Source organism: Paramormyrops kingsleyae, chromosome 8 (genome assembly GCF_048594095.1).
Source record: "Paramormyrops kingsleyae isolate MSU_618 chromosome 8, PKINGS_0.4, whole genome shotgun sequence".
In the NCBI taxonomy this organism is placed as follows: domain Eukaryota; kingdom Metazoa; phylum Chordata; class Actinopteri; order Osteoglossiformes; family Mormyridae; genus Paramormyrops; species Paramormyrops kingsleyae.
The window spans coordinates 6,471,751-6,497,928 of NC_132804.1; the positions used below are offsets into that span (position 1 = coordinate 6,471,751).

The window sequence follows — 26,178 nt, forward strand, 5'->3', positions numbered from 1 at the left end:
TGTACGTTCCTTATGATTGGTAGAGGCAAACGGAGTCAAAAACAGGAAACTGTGATCAATAAAATTTAAATATGTGCAAAAAAATAAATAAAACAATAAAAACTGGAATAGCGAGCAAAAAAGCGATCTGAAAGACGCGAAATCTGCGCGGAAACAGATGTTTACCAAGGTAGTTAACTATTGACTTCCGCTCGTACATTTCCATTAGCATGTTGCGGAACGAAGCGGGAAACAAAAATGAACAAGGCTACTTTCCAAAACTTTTCCTCTCTATACAAGAATTCCAAAACTTATCCAGGGCCTGGAAAAATTATTTCAAAATTCCAAAACTTTTCCAGGTTTTCCATGATGAAGTTTTCCCTACTGTACCTTACTTGCATCGAAGCGTGAATCCAAAACCAAGGTTTGCATAGAACCGTGAATTTTGTGTATGGTTAGACCCCTAATTTCGTTGATTGACAACTAACCATTAAGTTGCCATGTACGTTGTTCTTACCTTTTCCTTGACCTCCAGTTTCCAAAGCGTTGCTGAGTCTGATATCACAGAGACTGCTGTAATCCTCCAGTTCGGACTTGATTAGAAGCTTGGCTCATCGAAGTGACTTGGGACCTGCCAGGTCTGAAATGTTCCCTCATCTGAATAATGGTAGGTACAGATGAACCTGTCATCTGCCTCTCTGGTTCTTCTCTGTTTTTCATTAATGAAGGGCTTCTTCCACGTTTTACGTGACTTCAGTCCTGCTTCTAGGAACCTGATATGAACTCTCCTAGCAGTGCACTTCACACATGCACTTAATGTTTCCCATTCATTTTGAAGGTCACGTGATGTCATCCTACAATTCCTGAGAAACTGTCGGATAAGTTAATGGTCATGTCTGGCATTAGAATGTCGCTTCTGCCCTTTACCTGGCTGGTTTCTGGTCGTTTCGAGTGTCTCCTGCTTCACCTTGTTCTTGTGCTGCTGTCTTACAAATTTTGAACCTGGAAGCAACCTGCTGCTCAGTGTAACCTTCTGCCAGCAGAACCAGAGCTTTTTGGCTATGCACATTTTCATCACGTTTGGTGAAAAAAAGGGGACTACATACAAAGCACAGTAAATTAACACTGCATACAGTATCACACAGGCTGCCTAATAGAAGTTGGTAGGAGATGCGAATTAATATTAATTCATTCTCCATCCCATCCTGCTCAATGCTGTATTGCCTATTGCTTTCCAAAATAATTATTGGACTGTAGTATTTTTATGAATATATTTTAAAAGAAAAAAAGCACGGCTTTGCATTTTTCAAGTATTACGTTTTTTTTTTATTAATTTCACAGAATGAAACAGTAAAGTTGAACTCGTTTTCCCATTAAACTTTGTTAAAATATTGCAATTTTTTACTTCACAGGCCAGTCATCTCTGTATGTTATTTTGACCCATTGTTGTTTGCACACAAGGCTTTGCAAAAGCATTAACACACATTGAATGTTTTAAAATGTTGCCGGGCTACCAGAAATAAAAAGAAAAATATTCTAGATTGGCTCTAATTTCTGAGCTAGACCCCAGTCAGGATCTCTGGGATCTGCCTTGAAAAGTGTAGCTCATGAGCCTTTTCCAATGGCCTTGCATGAGCTACAGCATCTCAACCCAATTACCTGGAAGGCTGGTTAGAGCCTACTCTAGCAAAATACACCCAAGCCTACTATTGTCACTCTATCAAATACTGTTAGTGTCACGTTACGGCTTGCAGCCGAGCAGGAAAGCAGGTAAGCCAAACTAGGTAGTCGAATAAACGGGGGTTTATTCAGCAGACAGGACCTGGGAAGCACGATAGCAAACATTAATGACAAGTCTGGGGAAGACTGACTCAGACGAGGACAAAATACACAAGACAAGCTAAGGGTAACGAGCAACAGGTGAGAACAATCAGGCAGAAACAGGAGGTAACGAGGTGGGCGTGGCACACACAAGGATCGTATTGAGCTGGGCGTGACAGTTAGTGTTCATGTTTTCATTTTTGGAGGGGGGGTTGAATTTTTTACTTGTGTTTCTGATATCCGAAACACACGGTTAAGTTTCACTTTCACTTTTGCCACTTTGCAAAAAATAAAATAAAAGGAGCTGGACAGACACTGGGTGCATCATTTGTAATACAGCAACATTCAAAAACCATCAAGTCACAACACATTTAGAGTAACCAAGACATCATATTATGTTTAGCTGTCTGCCATGGCTTAGAATTATTTTATTGAGTAACAGTACATACTGTAGTACATTTAGATTTCTACTAGTAAAAACTACTAGTAATTTATTGAAAGATTACAAATCGCTTATAGCAAAGACCACTCTTATAAGTATAATACACACAATATACTTACTGGCAAAATAAAAGCACCTAAGAAGCATGGAAAAAAGAGTGGGGGAGTGATATCTTCTGACAAATGATTTGCTACAAACTGTCAAAGTAACTCTGAAAGCCCTTCTTTCAGGGGTCATTCCAGAATTTCTGTCCCCTGGTACTTGCTGATGTTACCCAGCCATTCGCATGCACACCGAAATTCCGAAATTCCCAGTGTTATTCCCTAATTCCCATATTTTAAAGGATCAATGAATAACTTCCAGCTCCTCCAATACTGACATTTTTCTTTTTCTCTTCTTTGTATCCTTGCTGAACAATTATTCTGATTAACTACAAAGCACATTTGAAAGTTTCTTTTTAGAAAAATGCTCTGTTCTACCAATAAAAAGATCAACTGTGCCAAAAAAGAACATTCAGACCATTCAGATTTTTTACAAATCAAATATCATATATGAAGCTAAATGATGAATTCAATCATCTTGATCACAGTGTTTCTGAGAAAAAGAAGAAAAGGATGAAAGACTAAACAGAGAGATTCTACATTTGTTATTGTGTCTAATAGGGGATTTAAAGCCAATAATACCAAGTGTTATTCATAATAGTTATAATACAGTAATGTGCAGAATTGAAATAAAAAATGAGAAGAAATTCTTCTGTTCTCCAAAAAAACTTGTTGGATGGCTAGAACACCACTTTAGTTCCCAAACCACTCCTCAGGGGAACCCCGTGTATTAATTAAATTTCAGCACCAGCTTATTTAACTAATTGTTTATATAACTCAATAAGGTATTCATTAGCCAAACATGGTATGGAGTTAACAAATACATGGATATGTTTGGTGGTTACTGCAAATACTGTGATGAGCTTAGGTAGGATTTTTAAATGGCTGAGCTAACACCAACTTCATGATCGTGATCATTTAAACATCATTTTCAGACTTTTGCATTCTATTGTTATCTATTTCAGTGGCAGCTAGTGGCTGAAAGCATTCAGGCAGTATAAAGTAATACATTTTACCTTTACCATACCGCAATAGTGGCATTTTCCAATGAAGAGGGAAAATAACAATAAAATTTTAGTAATGAGTTCATCCATAATTTAGTCTCCATGTGGACCAGCTGCCTCTGATCTGATGATACCCAAAGGCTATGTGAGTATGAGGTTCTCAGTTTAGACACATACCTCTCACGGTGAGAGTGGTGGAGCTCTCGGCCCGACCGAGCCGGTTCTCCGCCATGACCTTGTACTCCCCGCTGCTCTTAGGCCCGACCCGGAGGATCAGCAGGGAGCAGACGCCGCAGGTGTTGGTGATGTGGTAGTCGGCGTCGGTGTTAAGGCTCACGCTGTCATGGTACCAGGTAATCCGAGGTGCCGGATTGCCCGTTACCGCGCAGCTCATGTAGCACTCGTAGCCTTCAGGAGCCGAGTGCATCTTCAGCGGCACCAGGAATTTGGGTGACGTCTGGAAGTTACAGCTCTTTGATTTGGGCACGTTCAACACAAACTTATCTAAATAAAATAAAACAGGAAAATGAGAAAATATGGAAGGGTGACATTGTGGATATGGTGAAGTGTATAACTGTGGATGTAGACTTCAAAATGCCTCCCTACACAGGCTGGCATGGAGAACTGACTCATTGATGGATGTTGGCCTTGACCTTGACCACAGTTTACACCTTGCTTTTAGCAAGCAGGCCCAATCTTGCCTTTTCTGTAATGTCAGCATGGCCTGGGGGGGGGGGGGGGGGGGGGGTTGGGCAGCCAGTTGACCTTGGACCCCCTGAGGTTTTTTTTTCTCCCTACTTTGCAGTTTTTGGTTCCTCTTCTCCATTGCCATCTGTCTTTCTTTCTTTGTCTTTCATTTTCGCTGTTTTTGCATTATTCTATCTTAATAATATTGTAATGTATCACAAAACACCCTTGTAAAGCACCTTGGAGTGACTCTGTTGTGAGAGGCACTATATAAAAACAAATTTAATTGAACTGAAGTAAAAAAAAAAAAAAAGTAAGTATTAGTTATTGCTCTGTGTCTTTATACTTTCCTTTATTTGGTTATGTCTCCTTTTTTATATTTCATTTCATATATAGTGATTTGAAATAAAAGGAAAAAGAAACTGCTCTTTGTTTTCAAACGTCTCTTTTTACATATGAAATGTGCTGCTCAATTTTAAAGAAATGATGGAATGCAAAGGTGCCTTGTGGGAGGTCATATTTTGGTTATGTATTTTTTTAATGCAGGCAGTTGTGTAGTTAAGAATTAAATTCTGTACTAAACGTGGATTGTAAGTTCTTGAGCTCTTTGTAATAATGTCCAGTTACCTAATGGGTAGGAGCATATGCCAGACAACATGTGACACAAGGCTGGAGGACAGCCTGGACAGGATGGGAGCTATTAGAAGGAGAGACCTGTAGTCATATCTTTCTGGGGACTGTCCATTCATTTCTATGGGCACAACCCTAATCCCAATAATGACGACCTTAACCCCTACCTAACCTTAACCAGAAGTGACCAAACCAAATGCAAGACTTCAGGCATTTTTAGTTTTTTTATTGCAGTCACAGATTTTAATAAAAATGAGTTTTCCCCTGTGGGGACCTGGTCCCCACAACATCAAGATAACAGGTTACTACAGTATGACATTGTGAGGACCAAATGCCCCCACAATGTAATATGTGGATCTCTCCGCATACAGAGCAGAGGTGGGATTCCCCCCCCCCCCCCCCCAACCGTCCAGCTGCTTTCTGAAGAAAATTAAGTATGATATTAATATATTGATCACTATATGATGCACTTTATATTTTCTTTAATAGTATGTAGCAGCTGTCCAAATTTTCCTATGCAGTGTACATTTGTATGACTGTTTCATAATGTATTTTTTGCATTTATGTTGACTGTTCTTGAATGGAGCTTATAGAGAGTTTAACAAACCTTTCTTTTTCTTGGTAGCCCAGGTTGGTGACTCAGATGGTTCAGAGACCCCCATGTCGTTGTTGGCGTAGACACGGAATCGGTACTCGCGTCCGGCCATGATGTTTACCACGGTGAACTTGTTGTTGAAGAGCCGCTGAGCCACAGTGTGCCATCTTCGCTTGACGGAATCATGTTTGGACACCGTGTAGTGTAGGCGGTCATCGAGGTTCTCATCTGGAGATGGTGCCCAGGACACGGTCACTGTGCCGGGAACTTTCTCCTCCAGATGCAGCAGTCCAGGCGGTTTAGGATCATCTGGAGGCATCCAAGAGTCACAGTGACCTTCTGAAACTACATCTGCACAACGTACATTGCCCTAACAAACTATGCTACCTTCAGTTATACAATTCTGCCATCAGTGACATCCGTGTTTTGTCCATGTGCCCATCTCTGCCTTGCAGTACCCATGTTAATGTGGTTTTTATCAAGGAATCAAGGAGCTTATGACCTCCCAAGACATCTGGAGCTACCTGTAACTCTGATCTCTACGCTGAAGGTTTCCTGGCCGACCAGATTCTTGACTATGATGGCGTACACTCCAGTGTCGGAGCGCTCTGAGGAGGGGATGAGGAGCTGGGAAGCCCCCTCTGCGTTGGTCACCGTCACCCGTTTGGGAATGGGAAAGCCATCCTTCAACCAAGTTACTTCTGGCAACGGGGAGGCCTGAAGAGATGTGTACATCACAATGACTTTCTAAATTGCATCAGAGGATTGTATACAAAGCACTTTAAAAAGAATCAAAAACGTTGGACATCCATAATCATGGTAATTACAGCAATTCTTAAAACTCAATTTTTAAATATGCCGTAAAAACTGCCTTAACGTCTTAGAGGCTACTTCCGGAAGGAATTGGTTTCCTCTTACCTCATAGTTGATGTTGACCCGGGCAGAATTGCCTGCCCTAACTAATGTCAACTTAGTGCCCTTGGTGTTCTTAAATGTTGGTCTCACTGGAAAGTAGAAACATTCCTTAGAAAAAAATAACACTTTTCTTTGTATTGACCAAAACTAACACAACACAGTTGGGCAGCAAAGCAGACGTGCTACTGTCTCTTCTTACCAGGTGGGGGCATGGCAAGGATATAGTTATCCAGTTGCTGGGGCTCGCCCTCCCCTCCCTCATTGGTGGCAATCGCCCTCACCCAGTACATGGCCATGGACCTCAGGCCAATCACAGTGAAGAATGTTGCGGTGATGGGATTGGAGTTACAGCGAACCCACTCCGTGCTGTCGGCAGGCCTGATCTCCACAAAGTAGCCCTTGGCCTCATCTTGCACCCCACTGTCCACTTTTGGTTTATTCCAAGCAAGGGACAAGCTATTGTATGTGGAATTAGTTACCTTCAGCCCCATAACCTTTCCAGGCAACTCTGAAATTATGATTTAGGAATTATTTATCAATTTGGAAGATTATAGTACCTGTTAATTACCTATATAATGCCAAAATATATAACATGAAATTTAAGTTTCAAAGCTGATAAATCATGACCTCAACTAGACTTACTCTTTGGGTCTCTGGCCATCACAGATTCCGATGGGGCACTGGGCTCACCGAACCCTGAGATGTTTACCGCCATGACGCGGAACTCGTACTCTGTTCCGGCAACAACTTCTGTCACTGCGTACCTTTTCTCTAAGAGTAAAAAAACAAGAAGAACATCAGCTGAGAATTATTGTCAGTGTTTCCAATAAACGAATACAATTCTATGGTGTGTAAATTCCCTGTTACCTCATTTAAGTGAAACCAGTACAACTAACAATGACCAATGATCACTAAATAAGAAAAAAAAAAAAAGTTAATTAGCATTGGTGGCTTAATGGTTAGGGAAGTGCACTTGTAATTGAAAGATTGCATTTTTGAATCCCTGACCAGTAAGGCACCACTGAGGTACTCTGAGCAAGGTACCGTCCCCAAGCACTGCTCCCCGGGCGCTGAATTAGCTGCCCCCTGCTATGTCACAATGTCACATATTGGTTAAATGCAGAGGACACATTTCTGTGCTGTGGTGTGTCAACAATGACCACTGATCATTAATTTAAACCCTCCATATATGTATTTTATGGGTTTGCTACTTGAATAGCTCAGACCTTGAATAGGTTCATCCGCGGGATTGACTGGTGTCCACAGGTTGCTCCCCTTCTTGCGCTTCTCCAGGTGGTAGCCTAAGATGCTGCCTCCTCCAGTGTTGGAAGGAGCCGCCCATTGCAGAGTGATGCAGTTCTTGAAGGCACTGACTACCTTTGGTGCAGCTGGTGCATTTGGGAATGCTGAGGAATTATAGCAGAAACAACTGTTCATGGCAGCTATTTGCAAATTTCAATACAACTGATGACAAAAGGGAAATATTAAGAATATTAAAAGTAGGGTTCTGTGAAAATATGTTGGTTTTACATCTTTCATAAATATCAAAAACTTTTCTGTTCAGTCTATTCCCAGTGCGTTTCAGTTCTAGATGGTAAATCATCTCTTATATATACAGTAAAACTGCACAAATCACAGTGAGCATATGAAGAGAATGTGACGTAATAGCTTGAGAATTTGTGTATCATAAATTATGAAAATCAGGCTTATTCAGTTTATCAGTTTGGATTAGTACAGATGTGGCAATATTTATTTTTACAGACATCACAAATTCCATCAATTTTTTTCCATATTCAGCCATCCTGACCAGAATCAATGGTTAGAAGATGGATGGATAGATTGCTGAATTATTACAAATGCAGTTATTCTGATGATTAGTGTGGTATGTGCTTCTGTATATGTATATGGTAGTCTGGATCACAGATTATTCTTTACTAGTAAATTGTGGAAATTGTTTATATAATGGAGAACATATCAGTAAATTAGAACCTACACTAAGGTTACTTAAAAGGTTTGGTTACATAAAATACTAAGAGAAACATAGTGACTGACAGCAAAAGGAAACATTGCACTCACCCTTTGCACCAGCCATGATGTCATCGCTCTCCATCATCTCACTGACACCTTCTGCTGACTTGGCCCAAATGCGGTAACAGTATTTTCTTCCGTGGTCTACATCTGTGTCCCGGTAGGTGGCATCTCCCCCAGGGATCTCCCCCAGCTTCTTCCAGGTGTTGCGTCCCACCTGCTGACGCTCTAGGATGTAAGTTGTCAGCGGACTGCCGCCATCGTCCTTTGGGGGCCTCCACTTGAAATGAATACAATTCGATGTACTTTCAATCACATCTACCGGGCCTTGAGGTGGGGTGGGTTTGTCTTGAAGATAAAATAATCCATTTTCAAATTCTTTACAAGATAAATCGTTTCATATCTACACATGTATTGTTGTACTCAAGAAAATTACTTGCTATAGTCAGTAAACAGGAACACGTTTCAAACTTTTATCATGGTTTGATATATCATCTGTAATATGATTTACAGTACTTGTAAGTATATTCACAACAGAAAAATGATATTAATGCTTTAAAAAAAAATTGTAGCCTATTTTGTGGGTGTGGCCTTCAGTTGTCTTTGGAGGAAGAACCACCTTACATTCACTCATAGTAATTTATGCCATCTGCCCCTCATTGGTAACAAATTGTCAACATATTGGTGTCTGGTTTTTTCAGCCCCAGTAACCTGCAATTGCATTATAACACACTTCCAAGATCTGTGGTTTCATCCTATTCAATTTATTCCCGTTTCAGTCCAGACACATCATTCATACATGTGTGTTTTTTTTTTTTGCAAACTCAGCTCCTTGAATTGATATTTGCATTAATTTCATTCCAATCCACTCTGAAAAGAGAAATATTGTGAATAATCCTGTTCCTCACCACCGAGTCATGTGTTTGTGTTTGGTGACTGGCAAAATTCTCAGCATTTAGAAATATTGGCTAGTATCAGCCGCAGGAAATTGTCTGATATTTTTTGTAGAAACAACTTTCTTCAGTGAACTAGAAAGAATGTAAATTGTTCATTAACTAAATCATTTAAATTGACAGCATTTTAAAATTTTATTTCACATTTTGAAAAACTCTTTCAGTTGAACTGGTAGCAACTTATTCATTTTTTCATTTCTAGTAAGATATTATTTATGATTATTGAGTATTACTGAAATAAATTAAGGGTTAGTCATATCCATCCCAAATTACCCAGAACTTTGAGCTTGGAAATGGCTTCAGTGGTTCCAAACTCGTTCCTGATCTTGACCTTGATTTCTCCAGAGTCTTTACGTTGACACTTTCTAAGGAGCAGGCGGCTCTGATTGGCTGCCTTCTCCACAGTGACATTTCTGTCGTCCAGTAGCTCCTCTCCTTCTTTATACCACTGCACCTTCATTGGCTCCCGACCCACAAAGGGCATCTTGAATGTTGCGGTTTCCCCGGCTCTCACGACTACAGGCTCAGAGAACTGACTCAGGTCATCAGAGCTGAACCTGGGTGGATCTGGGTTAGAAAGTACATAAGTGAAAGTAAGTAGTTGGTAGAGAAATTTGCATCCAAATACTACTACTACTACTACTACTACTACTAATAATAATACTACTACTACTACTAATAATAATAACAATACTGACGACAATAATATTTTTAATAAGTGTGTAATTCCAAAATTTTAGAATAATCTGATATAAAGGTCAACCCACCTTTTTATATTGAAAAATTAGGTGATGGTAGGAATGCGATAAGTGGACTTAAAAATAATGTTAAAACTATAGAATAACAGCAAGCAAATTTTATCATCCTACCACCTGTTGTGCAAAGAGAGCTTTGCCAGTTGTTCCCTTTTACTCTTGAATACACTGCTAACAAAAACCATCCACGCATCCATCCTCCAATCACTTCAGCAAAGGGTCATCGACCAAAATAATCCATCATTATATATAATTATATATAATTAAAATGGATGCCACAGAATATACTGTACCAGACTGCAACGGTGCATAATTACCTCATCATTACAAAGATCCCTCAGTCAGAACCTTAAATGTCAGTGACCTTCAGGTTGTACCTCCGTAGCTTATCTAGAAAATGGTTTGTGGGTATCTGAATTTCAGGTATCCCTCAACATACAAGAACTTGTACTCTCAACTCTTATTACTCATGAAACATATCTGCCTCAACTTGTTCGTATTGAACATTTTGACTAGTACCAGAAGAATCTTGCACCTTTGCTGCCTGCCATAGGAAACCAGTTGGTCTTTAGGCAAGATCTAACTTCTCTAAGCTCATACTGAAAATCCCTTAAAAATGTTCCTCCTCATCACGTATCTGCTACTTATTCAGTTAATCGCCTCTGCAGTGTATCATGCTGATGTGTTAGTCCGTAATCCTGGATGGATACTTCCTTTCCCTTCATAAGGACTGGTGTTAAATTAGCTAGTTTCTAGGCTTATCTGTGACAATTTCTGGAATTAATTATAGTTATTGACCTGTAAATATAGCTATCATCTTTACATCAGTCATATGGCAGGACAGCTTCAGATATTAATATTAGATAGGAGTTTGCTTTTCCCCTGTTCTAAAAGGCACCGTGATTAAGATGTCATTCAACCCTAAGACTCATGTACTATGGGTAGTTTGTAAACACCAACTGTCATAACTTCATATTTTTGGTCTCTGAGGAAACCAGAGAGAGCCAGGGGTGGGAACTACAATCCCCAAAGCTTTGTTCATGCACACTCTGTGTTAAGCAGTAATTTTGAGGTGCAGAGTATATTGTGGCTGGTATTCCAACCTTGCACATTAAGCATGGCTTCTGTTTTACGTCCATCTGCTTCAAAGCGGTATTTTCCTGAGTCGGCTTCCTGGCAGTTCTTGATGCACAGCTTGTGGGTGGCCCCGTCTTTGGTGAGCTTTACTCTATCTGTGGATTTCAGCTGAGAGTGCATAGAGACGAGGGCAATGTTGTGATTCACCACTTATCAAAATGAGACGCAAAGTTTCAGGCAAGATGCATTAAGATGTAGATTCTGGCGTGACTCACTTTTTTTCCATCTTTATACCAGACTCCATCAGAGCTACCACTGCTCAGCTTGCAGAACATCTCTGCAGCCTCGCCGATGATGGCATGGACATCAGACAGCCCACTGCTGAAGTAAACTCCAGGGTCTGTAAGACGGTGAAATAACAGCTACTTCGGGGTGATGCTTTTTGCAAGACAAATAGAAACCTTGTTAGGCTAATGAAAAATCCTGAAATTGTACAGTAGTTCACTGTAGGATGTAAAGATCAAAGTAAGACACTGAAGCTAATTTCTATTTGCTTAAAGTTATATGAGGTACCAAAGTTATTTGAGGTACCACACTGACAGAACCTTAAAGCTGCGTAGCAATAGCATTATAAATATGCATCAGTACTCTAGAAGATTATAGACAATCCTCACTGCAATTACTGATAAACAGACCACTGTTACCAAAGTCTCATGATATCACATTTTATATTTCTGGCAAAGTCAGAGGTGGCTAAAGGCAAGAGTAATTCTAAAAGTGCTAACATTAGTAATCCATAAGTTATTGGGTTATATGCTTCTTGTTGTTTTGTCACCCGAGAGATGGTGGGGTCGTCCCTCAGGCCTTAATCTACACCAGAGCTTTGCACAGTTTCAGAGTATAAGACTCTCCTTTCCTTTCCCATCTCCTGGAATCCTCTCGAGATCCATGTTTTCTGTATGCCTTAACTCCATCTCTAGAAATGAGTTTCCTGTATGGAGAAATCTTGTCCTCAGTTTTGAAATTATGATTTTGTGCTTTTTGTGCTCTATTTATTCTGTTTTATGTTTCCACCAGATTGTAGGTCCTCACATCATTCTAGTCCCACTGAATGCCTGTTTCCTTTCTTTCTGCCCTTCACTGCATCTCCTCCTTTCTGTTTTCCCTCTGCCATGCCTGGCCATCTCCCCCACATCTTCCTAACAAACACGCAAATTCTATTTTTCTTTGATTTTTGTGAGCGAACATGATTTGTGAAAGGTATCTGCAAATTAGTGTGCATTTTTGCTCACCTTTGTGAGTTTCAGGAAGTGCCAGTCCCGCTCTGTTGCGCTGCTTGCCCTTACCATCCGCTCCATCTTCCCCAGACCCATCAACAGCAGAGGCATCTCCTCCAAGACCTGCACCTCCAGCTCCTGCTCCACCAAGGCCATCATCATCAAGCCTTGTTCCACTAAGACCGTCCTCATCATGTCGTCTCCCACCAACCCCTGACCCAGTAAGACCTGCCAAACCAGTATCTGCACCATCAGTCCCTCTGCCAGAAAGTCCTCTATCGTCACCTCCAGACCCATTACCCCTACTTCCCATATCTCCCAGTCCCTTGCCATCTTTTCCCGAACCATCACCCATTGCAGATGCTGACCCAGAGCCGAGTCCAGCACTGCTGTCTCCCATCCCATCTCCGGCAATCCCACCACCAGCTCCCCCAGATGCTGATGCATTCTTCTCTCTTGCTCCTTTTTCATCCCCCATCTTGCCTCTTTCCTTCTGTAGTTTAGTTTGCTGATCCTGGGTTGTTTTGTCCAGACCAGAGCTTCCACCTCCACCTTGAGTTGTACTCCCTCCTTTGGTACAATATGAAAATTGTGAGATTATATATATATATATATATATATATATATATATATATATATATATATATAGCATAATCACCTTGTACGACACATTGGGATATTGAGGAAATTACTCTTGCTAATTGCCATATTTCCTAATGGGTACATCACATATTGTAGCATGCAGAGCTTGCAGGGAGGAGGGTTTGGTTTTCTAGCAGTGTTAACAGACTTGGGACATGGGAAAGTCTTTGTTGTGCTGACCAGAAGGGGGATCGAAGCACATAATAAGATAAGCTGGGTCACCCCAAGCCAGTCAGGTGACAGTAAGCCCAGGCAATATGATGATATTACCAGTAATTGATGATATCAGGCAAGCAACCAGATGTCAAGATCTGAAGGATGAGCCGGCGATTGACGCCTTAGTCGGGGAAGTAGGCTTAGGCTACACAAATGGCAATATAACAGACCGACTTATGATTTGACTTTTCATTTGAACCTCCTAGCCTATGCTGTTTTTTGTACTGCCAACCACCCCCCCCCACTCCCCACCCCCCCACCAAGCTCAGCAAAGTTTATTACGGGGGACTTTCTCACTCATCTTTCTCTTCATGTAGAACTATCAACCTAAACTGACTATTGACAGTGTGTGCATCTGTAGTTGTTGGTGGGGGTGGTTGGACATCTCAATATTATTGTTTATTATTACATTAATAGTTGTATTTAATGATGCTGCAGCATGAATAAGGGAAGACTGACATTTTAATAGATGTCATATTAAGCTTGTACCAATTCGAAGCCTGAGTTGGCATGGTGTTTAGATGGTCCAAACTGTCAACAGCCTCATCTGACATTAACGATTGGTCTCACCTTGGACTATGAGTGAGGCGCTACTTGATTGACTGCCAGCAATGGCTTTGTAGACGCCCTTATCTCCTGGCTTACAGCCTTTCACCACTAATCTGTGGATCAGCTGATCTTCAGACACAGAGATATGATATTTTCCCCCAGAGTCCAAGCGTGTGTCACCGCCCATCCAAGTAATTGAAGGCAAAGGGTTGGATAAGACACATTCAAAGATGGCGTCCTGTCCTTCCTCTGCTTTGACCTCCTTAATGTTGGCAAGAAACTCCCCTGAAGGAACTAGAAGATTGTCAAGGAGACTCATTAGGTATTTCCATAAGTTACAATGACTAAGCAAATTTCCAATTAAATTAAAGAACATTGATCTGGTGCAATAAAATGAAAGGGCAACTGTTAAGTCTTACGCTTCAATTCTGTTGAAAAGACATTAGTGTCTTCAACATCCACTTGATACAAGCCTGCATCCTCTGGCACGATGTCCTTTATGCTGAACATATAGTTTTTGCCTGATTGTTTCAAATTATACTTCATATAACTGTCACTGTCATCATCCTCTCTGCCATAGTCGAGCATTTCTCCATCCTGTAAGATACGAAAATGAAAATGACAGTGTTTTGCCAAACGCTACACAGCTAAATTTATTTTCTGGAAGCTTTGGCCACTCTGCACAAAATCAAAATTAAGACCGCTATAATGTAAAGTAAAATCACTGTGTTATCACAATGAAGTATGGTGATCTGTGATTTGAATTAATATGTAATAAGGGTTAACCCATCCTGGTGGTCACTACCATACACAATGCAAACAAACTACATTTAAGAAACACCTGACCTTGAAAAGAAAAAGATTACTGTTGGGGTCCTTAAGTTCCATGTCAAACTCAAACTTGGCTGTACCATCTCCCTTAACTTCAATAGGTTTCGGATTGCTGATGCTCTCCACATACTAAAGATAGAGAGGACAGAAGAAAGAAATGAGACTAAACCAAAACTGGAGCCATTAAAATACATTTGCATCTGTAATTGTGCTAATCAATCCATGGCTGCTTATCCATAAAGGGCTGCAGTAGGGCTAGGCAATACACCAACATATTTTATCATATTAATTTTTATTCGTATGAATTAATATCAGTAATCATCATGATGTTGACAAATTGAATGGACTGCGAACTGAAATTACATTTTATTAAATAAATTATACAAAAATTTCCTCTTTTGTCACAGGGCGTCTCACTAGATAATGTCAACGGTACGATATGCCCTAAAAATGATATTTTCAGAGATTTTTACGATATTCTAACATTCATATGTAGAACAGTACAGGCCTAGTATGACAGATTTTGAGTTTTTCTGATAATGATGAATACATTGTTTCACTAACAGTTATGGGGACTGTGACAGGTATAATGGTAAATAATGCCAACAACAGTGTCATAGAGTTATGGAATTCGATGAAAATATCACAATACTTCATTCAAATTGATGATGATATGAATGTTCATAATTATGACATGATATTTTATCGATATATCGCCCGGCCCTAGGTCACAGAAAGTTGGCCTCAGGGCTAGGTACCACACGTAGACTTGCATACAGAGCCAGAAGCAGCATTCACTGAAGCAGTGTGCTAACCATTAAGCCAAAACGCTGCTCCTTTATTTACAAATGCCACCGGACATGCTAACTGGAAACCAGTTCAGTAACCGACAGACTGTTAAACCAGCTTGTGACTCGCAGCATGGAATAATCCCCTCAAACATGCCTCTCCCATCTGTCCCCTTAACCTGCGTATAATAAGCGTAATCCTGGCGGCCCCACGTTGATTTTACAACTCAGATGGACACACCTTCGCTTGTTCCTCTTCCCTCTCTTTTTTCATCTGAGCGATTTTCTTCAGGATGAATCGGAAGTCTGTGTAGCCGTACTCGGCACAGATGCGCTCGTAGTCCTTCCTGTCCGCCGACAGCAGGACTTCCCAGAACTGCGGATCGATCTCACCTTCCTTCTTGGCAGGAGGCTTTTTCTTTTCCACGTTCCTGTGCACGGAAAATTAAATGACATTTTGGAAAATTTAAATGACATTTTGGATAACTCAACCCAAGCCTTGCCTATCTATGCAGGCTTCCCATTATAAAAATTCAATTTTAATTCAAATTAAAAGTGCTCAAACTTTTTCTTGAAAGTGCTCACTTTTCATTTCTGATAACATCATAAAAAATACACAATTTAAAATGGCTTTAAGGATCAAGTGAATATACTGTATGTGGACATAAGACGGTATTGCCTTACGTTCTTTTGAGCATTTTTCTGAAATCCATCTCTTTTCCTTGACCTAAATGGTGATATAGAAAAGCAACGCAGGGAAAATGTCTAAAGCCACACATTTGTTCCCAATCAGTCATACTTTGCATCGCGTGGATGTGTGCAGGGACTTGCAGTAAAAGAATATCAGCACGAGGAGATCAAGGACAGCGTCAATGACTGTAGCAGTGGGTTAATCCGGAGGCTGATGAGGTTGTGCATAAGGCAATGGTAGCAGGCTGAGTGCAGCATCTCTTCTAGAACATTCAAATTTTTTTAAAACTTCCAAAACCCTGGACTTCACTGACTCAAGCCAATTGATCTGGAACAGCTGACATTTGTTTTGCTCTGTAGATTTGTTTCCTTCTCAAATGTAGTCTTAGTAGCCATTAGACTCTATAACAGTAATATCACCTCAGAGGAGACATTTCAGGCAGGATGTCCAGCCTCCTATATCTGCTTTCATTTATATTTCTGATAAATAACCATATATATCAACGTTCTGAATGACACAAACCTGTGAGGTTCTTGCCTCCAACTGAAAGAGAAGGGGAGACATGTCAGTTCAGCCTTTTCATTCACACTTCATAGCATTTCCAAGATGTAACACTGCTGCACACGTTCTTATCATCCACACGCGTTTGGATTATTTCGCAGGTCCTTTAATCCAAAGTGATGTAGATTTGAGAAAGGAGGGTCAGGCAGTGCTTGGAGAACTTGGGGTCAAGGACCCAGTGATGAAAGAACCCTGCAGACCAAAGGATTGAAACCAGCCACCCTCCGATCATCACAGGCACAGAGTGCCTCAATGGTTAGGCTAAGTCAACCCAACTGTAAATAAAGTCAGCTTTTTCACCTTTGATGTGATGAATTTCCCAAATTCCTTATCTCCGATTCAAATAAAACGGTTAATTTTATGTTCTATTGATGGGAAAATCAGTATTACCCCGTGAGCTATACCCTACCATAGGAATGAGACTAGATCACTCCCTGTGGTGCATAGATCACTCCCTGTGGTGCATTAACCATCACAGAAGGGAGGTCCTGAGAACGCAAATTAGCAAACCGATCCCTTATATGGTCTGAAAAGATGCAGGTGGGATTACATGCTTAAAAAGGTATATGAGCCCAAACAGTTCTCATAGACAGTCTGTAAAAAAGGTCTATAACCTCTGTCTGAATGTTGACTGAGTGCTGTATGAGTTCAGTCCTGTATACAAAAAAGAAAGGTACAGAATGGCAAATAATGTGACTGACACTAACTATGTCATTAAAAAAGAAGCTAAACCTTATACACAATAAATCAGACACCTTTTACAGTGACGACAGCTGAACAAACTCAAGAGAGACTAATGTTTACTCAAAGGTATTTTGCTGAAAGTCAACAATGTCATACAGTGTCCAATATTCATTTCCTGTACTAGTTGGCTCCGTAGTCATGACCTTTCTATCCATTTCATCCCAATTAAAGTCAAAGGGGTTAAGGTTGGGTGGTTCTGCAGGCCATGTCATCACGTTCCACCTTCTTTCATCTTCCATCTTCTTCAGATAGTTCTGACAGTACATTCACAATCAGTGGGTTGCTTTAAATTTCAGCAATATGGAGGCTCAAAAATATTTCACAGTGGATGTCAATACAATCAACACCTGGCATCCTGATTGATACTTTATGTTCTTCTGCTTTTGCCCAAACAAATTAGACAAACTTTGACTGCAACTGTACCTGCAATGACCTTCATGGTAGCACTACAGATGGCCTTTCCGAACTCATTAGTAGCAAAACATTTGTAGACATCTGCTTGGTCTACAGACACATTGGGGATCTAAGGATAAAGAAAAAAAGAACATTTCAGGTATTTTTAATGCACTTGTGTACAGATGCTTCCTCACCACTGAGGAAGTGCTGAGGAAAAAAATCAAATTTACTGTATTTCTTTTCTTTTTTTATATATATATAAAGGCTAAATCAATTAGTGCACCATTTTCCAACCAAGTCCTCGGGGACCCGCAGATAGTCCACATTTTTGCTCCCTCCCAGCTCCTGGCAAAAAGGTGGACTATCTGAGCTGTGAGGAAGCAAAAAACATGGACACCAGGATTGTGGTGGGAAACCCTGAATTAGTGTGTTAGACCCATGACCAGCTCAGGCTTTGAAATGTTGGGTGGGCCGCAGAATTACCTAAGGGGACCAGAGGGAGGGGTTGGTAGGTGGGGACTGTCTCATGTGTGTGCAGCTCAAATCAACTTTTATATCTTAAGATGAGAGAACTTTATTCACCCAAAGGAAAGTATTATGGCAAGATAGAGCTCTCATAGTGCAAGACTCAAAGAAACACAGAGCGTACAAATAGCAAATATGAAATAAAGAATACAAGTATTAAGAAAAATGAGATAAAAGATGCGGTATGTAAGAGGATAAATAACTAAAATGGCTCAAACTTGGGAAAAGCACTTTGAGTCCATGCAAAAAGTCACTAGGCTCCTTTTTAAAATGGTTTCCAAAAGTTTATTAAAGCTCACTAAATAGCCCTTCAGTTTGCTGAAGCAAGGGCCCTCACTAAATAGCCCACCAGTTTGCTGAAGCAAGGGCCCTCACTAAATAGCCCACCGGTTTACTGAAGCAAGGGCCCTCACTAAATAGCCCACCGGTTTACTGAAGCAAGGGCCCTCACTAAATAGCCCACCGGTTTGCTGAAGCAAGGGCCCTCACTAAATAGCCCACCGGTTTGCTGAAGCACGGGCCCCAGATCTCACCTCCAGCACATATTCCTCATTTGTGTCATCATACTTCTTTTGGTATTTTTCTGGATCTGTGACGTTGTCTTTGCTCCTCCCCCATGTGACCGTTGGGGCTGGATCCCCAATCACAGCTGCTCTGAATACAGCCACTTTTCCTGCGACATCAGACACATGCAGCATCAACCCCAAGCACAGAATGAGGATGCTGACTCCCCGTTTATGCCTTTGGCAATAAATATGAATATGATAAGACAGTCACACTGGAACTAGTAACTCAAAAGTTATTGTTAATTATACTGATTCTATAGTTTTATAATAAATTATTATTGTCAAGTTCCAACCCCCCCTCCCAAGGAAGGTGCATGGATTGATAATTTACAAGTTAAATTATTATGATTTAGTTAATTATTCTTATAGCTAGCTCACGTGGCACCCTGCAGAGACCATTTACGCTTCCTACAATAATTGTTCATAAAACCTTAAGATTATACCATAATGGTTACAGTTTTACCACAACAGTCATACGCATTGTTAAAAACTTTGGAAAACAAGCTGTGAACACTATTTTTGTATATATGAATGTATTTTGTAAATATCGGTATAAACTTTGCAGCTTTTGTAACTTCCATAAAAGCTTTACGGTATATTTGCAGGATTACACTAAATTGACATTATAGATGTAGATTTAATGTAAATGATGTATACATGAGAGAGTATTGTCCAACTTATGTTTCATTTCATACAGGAGCGTCGTTAGGAGTATTTTAGGGGGCTTTAGCTCAAATCGTAGAATCGCCCCTGATTACATGTTATCTGTATGTATTACTGTGTGACCACCAGTATCATGCAAGATCATATATCATACCTGGATGAATCATATATGAAAGGGGCCATAATCATACATGTACGTATCATCCATATATGGATCATAATTTTTTTCTCTATGGGTGAAGAGTAGGCTTGGCCAATATTATAATATACCCCTATATTTTCAGTACCACGGTATTTTTCTACCAGATACTCGTTTCAACCAGATATTCAGCTCACCTCTAGTTAATGTAGTAGTTGGATGGAAATGTGAAATTTGCAGGAGAAATTACAAGCTGAGCGTGAGAGCGTGATGTTGCACCCAATTGTTGGAGTCTCACGCTCAATGCGGGAGAACTGACAGCCCTGTAGCTAGAAATAACAGATGATAAAATGCTTGTGAAACTTACCTTCGTTAACAGTTATTGCTGTGGGTTTGCGAATGAAGTCCGGAGTGGTCTTTCCTTCGGGTAACTTCTCCACATACTGATTAATCATTACTCCAGGGATTGTGGATCTTTTTCTTATCATCACTGTGCCAGAGGTATGATAGTTACACACATGATATGTGATTTTATATTAAGACATCTCTTATGGGAGATCTTTGGAAGCCCTAAAATGACCTGCTTCTCAATAGTTGTTCATGCTTTTCATTATAAATACAATAATTCCTCTTCATTAGTATCCAATTTGTTTTATCAGCCAAGTAGGAATTTCTGGGTGAATGAAGGAAAAATTCCAGGTTTTAAATAATTTGTAACAGACTCGGAGATTCATTTAATGTGTCTGCAATCTGACTATTCACACAAACTAATATTCATAGACGTTAGGTCAGGTGACTGCTTCTGAATACTCATGGCTCCCCTTACTGCCTGCAAAGCTTTGAGGTTTGGTTTGGGTCGTTATCCTGCTACGGTATGAATCCTTCACCACAAAGATCCAAACCAGAGTGATCTGCATGAAGAATGCACTGATACATTTCCTCTCAGGGGGTAGGTGATTTGGGACAGGTGTCCTACCCCAGGGCAGGCATAGTACCCCCAGTCTTGAATATTCCCAGTACTGTGCTTCACGCTTGTTTTGATACACTGTGGTATTAATCTCTCTCCTGCTCATCTCCTTACATACTGTAAACCCTTCTGTTACTGCCATAGCTTGCAAACTTCAGATTCATCAGAACACGAGGTATTTATTCCGGGTGGCCCACTGTGGAATGCCGGCATGCCTATTTATTTCCAGGATTAAATGAAAAAAAAAATAATCCGAGATTTTCAATGTTGTTTCAGACTTTTGCACCCCACTGTACATACATGCATACATACCTACATGCATTTGGGCTTGTAATTTTGAGTGTCTCACTAGGGGGCAAAACTGTGTTTTAGGTGGGGGGGGGGGGGGGGTTCTGTATGAGCCTGTACCCGGGGGTTGTCCAGTTTTGGCATATTGGGCAGTTTTATGAATTGCATCAGTCATCAAGATGTTGCTGGACAGTGACACTCACTGCAGAGTCGGCTGGTGACTCTGCATCCCCTTCGAGCTCATCTTTAATTAACCATTATCGGTACTTTTTTGATCCCCATGGGGGGGATTCTATTTTCTCCTTGTAGGTGAGACCTGGGGGTTAAGGCCCTTGCTGAAGGTCCCTCAGATGTGCCCAGGCCCAGGTTGAACCAGGGACCTTCAGATAACACAGGCTTAGACCACTGAGCCACACTCTGCCCCCAAGCAATTACAACCTGCAGCCTCTTATGTATTTAAAGGCAAGATCTCATGCACGCATACCAGTCTGTATGGAATAAAATGTAATAATTATATAACAATCAAATCCACACTGTAAAAGTGAGTTGTCTGTGTGCGTGTGGGTGCATAGAATGCACTCGAGTGTTTGTACTCATGCAAAGAGGAGCATAGACGGAACAGATTATATTGTCATTCTAACAGTGTTAACCTATAGGCTGTACTACACTCCAATTAACATGATCCCTGTGAGGCAGAGTAAACGCATCTCATTTTTGAGACGTGTGTGATATACTGATGAGAAACAAAGCTTTGTGTCCAAATATCACTGTGATTTCAGGTGAGGCTCCTGAGCTTCGAAACAGTATCCAGCAAACCATCCCTAGTTTTAGGTATGGCACAGTAAGTAACTGTAGAAATTAAGATACTGAACTATTTATCAGATATTCTGCAGTTACATGTGCAGTTTTTGAATAGGTTGGCTCCACAGAGCGAGGTTATTTAAGTGGGAGTTTGGTGGGCTTTCGCTCTTACGCTGTCTTCGGGTAGGTTTAAGAGTATTACAGGTTTGTAAGGTGTGGCTGCGGCCAACAACAGCCATTAGTATAGTGACTAAAGGAAACAACTCTCTTATTTAGTAGTTAGACGCTACAATACTCATAGAGTAACAATACTTTTATTTTTACTTAATTCATAAAGTTAAAATACCTTTGCGATGTGTTATTTGCTCTTTGGGTTGGTGTACATTATGGATGTCTTCGAAAACGATGTCTTTATGACTGCAGAAATCATCATTAGGAAAAGTGATGGATTTTTGCTATTTGGAGACTGCTTTTCATATCATAGCGTTAAAAAATTTGGGAATCTGAAATCTTGTCAGAATAACAGGATTCATTTGGTCTAATAAACCGGGTTTTGTGTTAGTTTAACAAATAGTTCTAGGAAGGTTTCACACATGCATGAGTAAAATCCCTACCTTTCTTGGCAGGAGGTCCACCAGGAATAAGATAAGCAATAGATGGAGGTGCTAATCCCTAGGAGAGCCTAAGCATTTAATTTCACGAAGATTTTTTTATCATCTGCAAACTATACGCAGTAGATTAAAAACCATCAAATTTTAGTAGATCGGCAGGGATTGCTATGCAACACGTAAATATGTTTACAAAACGCTGTGCATATATGAGTCTTAGAAAGATATGGAGTAATGCAGTGATTAAGAGGATCAGTGCTCTTTTGATAACTGGCTAGTGCTTGGTGTAGATAGTAAGCAGTGTTTCGTGATTACTTTGTCCAGTGGCAGCTGTTTTTCCTGTCCTCCACATCTTGGTTACCCCTTAAGTGCTGTACAGCTGAAATACAAAAAAAATGAAGCTCAGACACAGATACTGAAATCTGTTGCCAGTTTTGGGTTGATGCAAAGACTGAACATTAGCATGAACAAGGATATTTAATAAAACAACTGAATATTGTTTTAAAATTTGGCAGGTGTATACTTTGACATAAATTGATTATCAAAAGTGTGTTCCGTTTCGACTGCATTCGATGTTTTAATTTTTATTGCAGTTTTCCTGTGTAACTAAGCAGTTTCCATCTGCAGTATACATAATCAAAAATGATTCAGGTTATAAGCGCACAGTTTTACAGAAATATGAAATACTAGCTGCCCAATTGAGTATTAAACCAAAAATAAACATTAAAACAAGACAGCACAAAGAAATTTGGTTAGGTGAATTGGAATTTTGAATTAGAAGATTGAATTAATCAATTTCTAAATCTATGTTAACTGACTTATGAGTTTAACAAAATTTTGTTAACAGAGCACCATTTTGGAATATCTTTTTACTGAAATCCGTTGAGTGAATTCGACCCTCCACCTGCCCCAGTTGATCGACAAAGTCAGCTGAGGGGGACCCCCCCAGATATTGTTGTACATCTAGAAACCGTTGAAATTACTTAACAAATCACAATGTTATACTGTGAAACATAAAAATACAGAACATGATATGAATGCAAATATGACTCAGTACATTGTTTACACACCATTAGGTCATTCCGGTTGCAACTCAGGTTATTCATTAATTAGTTAATATATCTGTTTGGCAAAAATCACATCTTTCTCTGTAATTCATGCTGATTTGGAAAGATTTTTTGAGAGACCAAATTCTATTTCCCCCAGGAAGCGCAAGATGAGAATCAACAGGAATAAACAACAAGCATGTATTACTGTTGGGCTGAAGCACCACAACATCTCAAAAGTTACAAAGTTTTTTCAAAAATTCATATTAATTCATTAATTATTGAATGTGACATTTTTAAAAATTTTAAAATTGCCCTGTTTCTGCGCCTAAAGATTTAACCATGAAAAAGTCTGGTTTTAACAGATACTCACATATTCAGCTACTCTTGTATGAAGCATAAATTGCAGATGGATAGTTTGGTAGGGCAACAAAAGTGATGACACTCATAAATGGTAACATGATTCGCTAAATGCCCCATGATAGCTTTGAGGTTACGTAGTGCACTAATTACTGCCCCGATGTTACACAATCTTACACAGTATGACGGAGAAAATTTTTAAGGGTCATGGAAGTGTGATCAATTTGATATCACATCCTTTATAAAGTACAAGCTACTCATCTTCTGGGAAATTAAGGGAAGTATGTTACTATTAAATGTATTTAAAGGGTAGTAAACGTGGTTTCCTTAATAAGGTTGATCTCTAACGCAGTTTTGTATGACACTTCTGATTAATGACACATCCAGGTACCTTGATGCTGTGGAGGTATTAAGGACTGTTAATTATTTATAAATATTTGTACATTTGCATTAGTTTATCTGATGCTTTTTACTAAATGGCTTACAGTGGCGGGAAGAGTTACAATTTATTTTGCATTTCCAGGGATTTGACCTCTATCTCTTTGTGGTATCAGCACAATGCTGTACTTGTTGAGCAACAGGAGCTAAAAGTAATCGTCATGAGTTTGATGTTTTAAGCTTTACAGTAACTTTAAAGATGTTCCCCGATTTTTTATGGTTTTCAGTACAAATTAAGTTTCATCAGATAAAAAATTTGTGTTGTTTTATGTCACATCCTTGTCAGAACCGAACCAACAGCCCTGTTAAAGTCAGTTACTTAGACTGGAGATAAAACTGCTATACAGAGTAGATTGCCAAGAATAAGGTGGGGAATCACTGTTCAAATAGGACATTGGCAGCTGGCTTTTACTGTGTAAGTGCACTTATCAGTGCGGCACGGAGTAGCTACTCCCCAAACCATCCCACCAACTGCAGATTACGTGTTTGATAGGGGAAGACAGTTACTCTAATAAGGTGGTTTCTGTTCATTAAGTTATATGCAACTGGACGCATAAACAACATGTATTAAGAAACCTGGTGTGTTTGTGTGTGTTTGTGTGTGTGTATATATTGGTATATGTATGCTTTAAGATGTCTTTATGATTGTACAAATAAGTTTTAATAGCATAGAGTGGAAAAGGTTGCAACCAGTACGAATAAGATAAAAATTCTGCAATGGTCAAGCATAAGCTGTTTCTTGCTGATATTGTATAATAATTATAGAAAATCTTGATGGTTTTAAAGGTTATAATAAACGTAAATCATCCAAAATTGTCACATTTTAAATGTGATCAGAGAAAAGCAAAAAAGAATCTTCAGTCCTTTGTCCTTATAAAGGTGCACCTGTCACTCATCTGAACTGGCATTTTGTATTTATACAAAACCTAATATTCTTAGTACTTATTAGCATCAATTACAGGGGTGAGCAATTAGTTTATGAACAGATGACCAATATACTAAATCAGTTAAACAGATGAGAAAAACAAGTCGTAGCTGAATGGTACAGCAGTTGTTACCCAAATAGCGACCACGTTTCCCCTGTATACTCACGATCTTTGACTTCTTCGGAGTTAACAGTTCAGCTCCTCTTTAGCAGTGCTGTTGCTCACGCTGGGATCGGAGTGTCGCCTCTCGGATCTGCCAGGCTATAAAATGTGTGCTTCTGCCACCTGGTGCTTACGCATGTCGATTTTTAATGGCGTTTCGCTCTTAGGCCTGACAAGCATTTAACGTAGAAAAACGGCCAGTTCAGAAACTCGCAGCCCCTCCAACAGGACCGTCATGTCTATGAATACCCATCCTAAGTGTGTCTTATTCATTAGCCTGCAGAAATCACACATTTATTGTATAGCAGTTTTTAAAAACAAGCTCCACCCGTATCACAAATAGGATGCTTCAGCATTCAAAAATTTCTAAAAATAAAAACAGACTCATTTGTTTGTCTTAATAAGAAATCGAATTTATACCTCCGTTTAGGTGTATGGGAATTTTTTGCCTTCGTTGTGCAAACTACAAGACTAATGGTCAAATCACTTTTTTGTCAATGAAGCTTAAGAACATTTCTGGTTCAGAGAATTTAAACCGCAGACATATCATATTTACATAATGAGACAGCTGGATAGAATTCTACCCATGCAAACCGTGGAAAATATTTTTTTATTTGAAACCTTACACTCTTTATTGGTTTACGGGATTAAGCATCTACAGACTCAGTACAAACTGTGCCAACAACTACTTTTATATTTCTCTGAATATGTTTCTATTTATTTGGTTTGAAAAAAACCCAACCTTCATTTTTTAAATCCTTGCACAAGTTTGTATAAAAATTTTATGTAGCTAAAGTTCTGATAATTTGTACAGACATTTGGAATTTTCTCATTTCGACGTAAGAATTGCAGAAATTAACTTGGTGCAAAGACTGTAAATGAGACACAGCTTTGATCATTCAGCGAGAATGAAACCTATTTTTTTCTAGCTTGTTTGTGGCATTTAATCGATGCGCAGTGCCTTGCTTGCAGCACTTCATAACTCACGCGCCACGTAGACAGGGTCT

The 26,178-nt window shown here is 39.8% G+C and overlaps 1 protein-coding gene across 3 annotated transcripts; it reads right to left on the reverse strand.

Moving 5' to 3' along the window:
* Positions 1–1,316: 1,316 nt before the first annotated feature.
* LOC111855033 (immunoglobulin-like and fibronectin type III domain-containing protein 1) lies at positions 1,317–25,313 on the reverse strand. 3 transcript variants are annotated; one of them, XM_023833624.2, is made up of 24 exons: positions 25,176–25,313; positions 22,555–22,618; positions 19,943–20,065; positions 18,741–18,880; positions 17,710–17,809; positions 16,504–16,524; positions 15,975–16,017; positions 15,532–15,721; positions 14,518–14,631; positions 14,091–14,268; positions 13,693–13,965; positions 12,280–12,834; positions 11,263–11,387; positions 11,014–11,155; positions 9,429–9,722; positions 8,251–8,550; positions 7,401–7,580; positions 6,817–6,945; positions 6,374–6,682; positions 6,178–6,263; positions 5,784–5,976; positions 5,272–5,568; positions 3,525–3,851; positions 1,317–2,378 (listed from the first exon to the last, which is right to left on the reverse strand). In XM_023833624.2, the coding sequence occupies exons 2-24, from the start codon at positions 22,589–22,591 to the stop codon at positions 2,332–2,334; spliced, it is 4,203 nt and encodes a 1,400-aa protein (XP_023689392.2). In that variant the 5' UTR covers positions 22,592–22,618; positions 25,176–25,313; the 3' UTR covers positions 1,317–2,331. The 3 variants fall into 3 exon arrangements, with proteins under 3 accessions (XP_023689392.2, XP_072571163.1, XP_072571164.1); XM_072715062.1 differs by having other exon boundaries at positions 1,317–2,836; positions 25,176–25,312; XM_072715063.1 differs by lacking the exon at positions 25,176–25,313 and adding an exon at positions 22,246–22,313 and having other exon boundaries at positions 22,555–22,574.
* Positions 25,314–26,178: the final 865 nt, after the last annotated feature.

Excerpts from the sequence above, each read along its gene's own strand:
- LOC111855033 (XM_023833624.2), bottom strand. The coding sequence starts at position 22,591 with ATGTGGAGGACAGGAAAAACAGCTGCCACTGGACAAA. Across the intron at positions 16,018-16,503 it reads TGGAGGCAAGAACCTCACAG|GTCAAGGAAAAGAGATGGAT; the intron begins GTTTGTGTCATT and ends ATCACCATTTAG. Across the intron at positions 5,569-5,783 it reads CGTAGAGATCAGAGTTACAG|ATGATCCTAAACCGCCTGGA; the intron begins GTAGCTCCAGAT and ends GGATGCCTCCAG.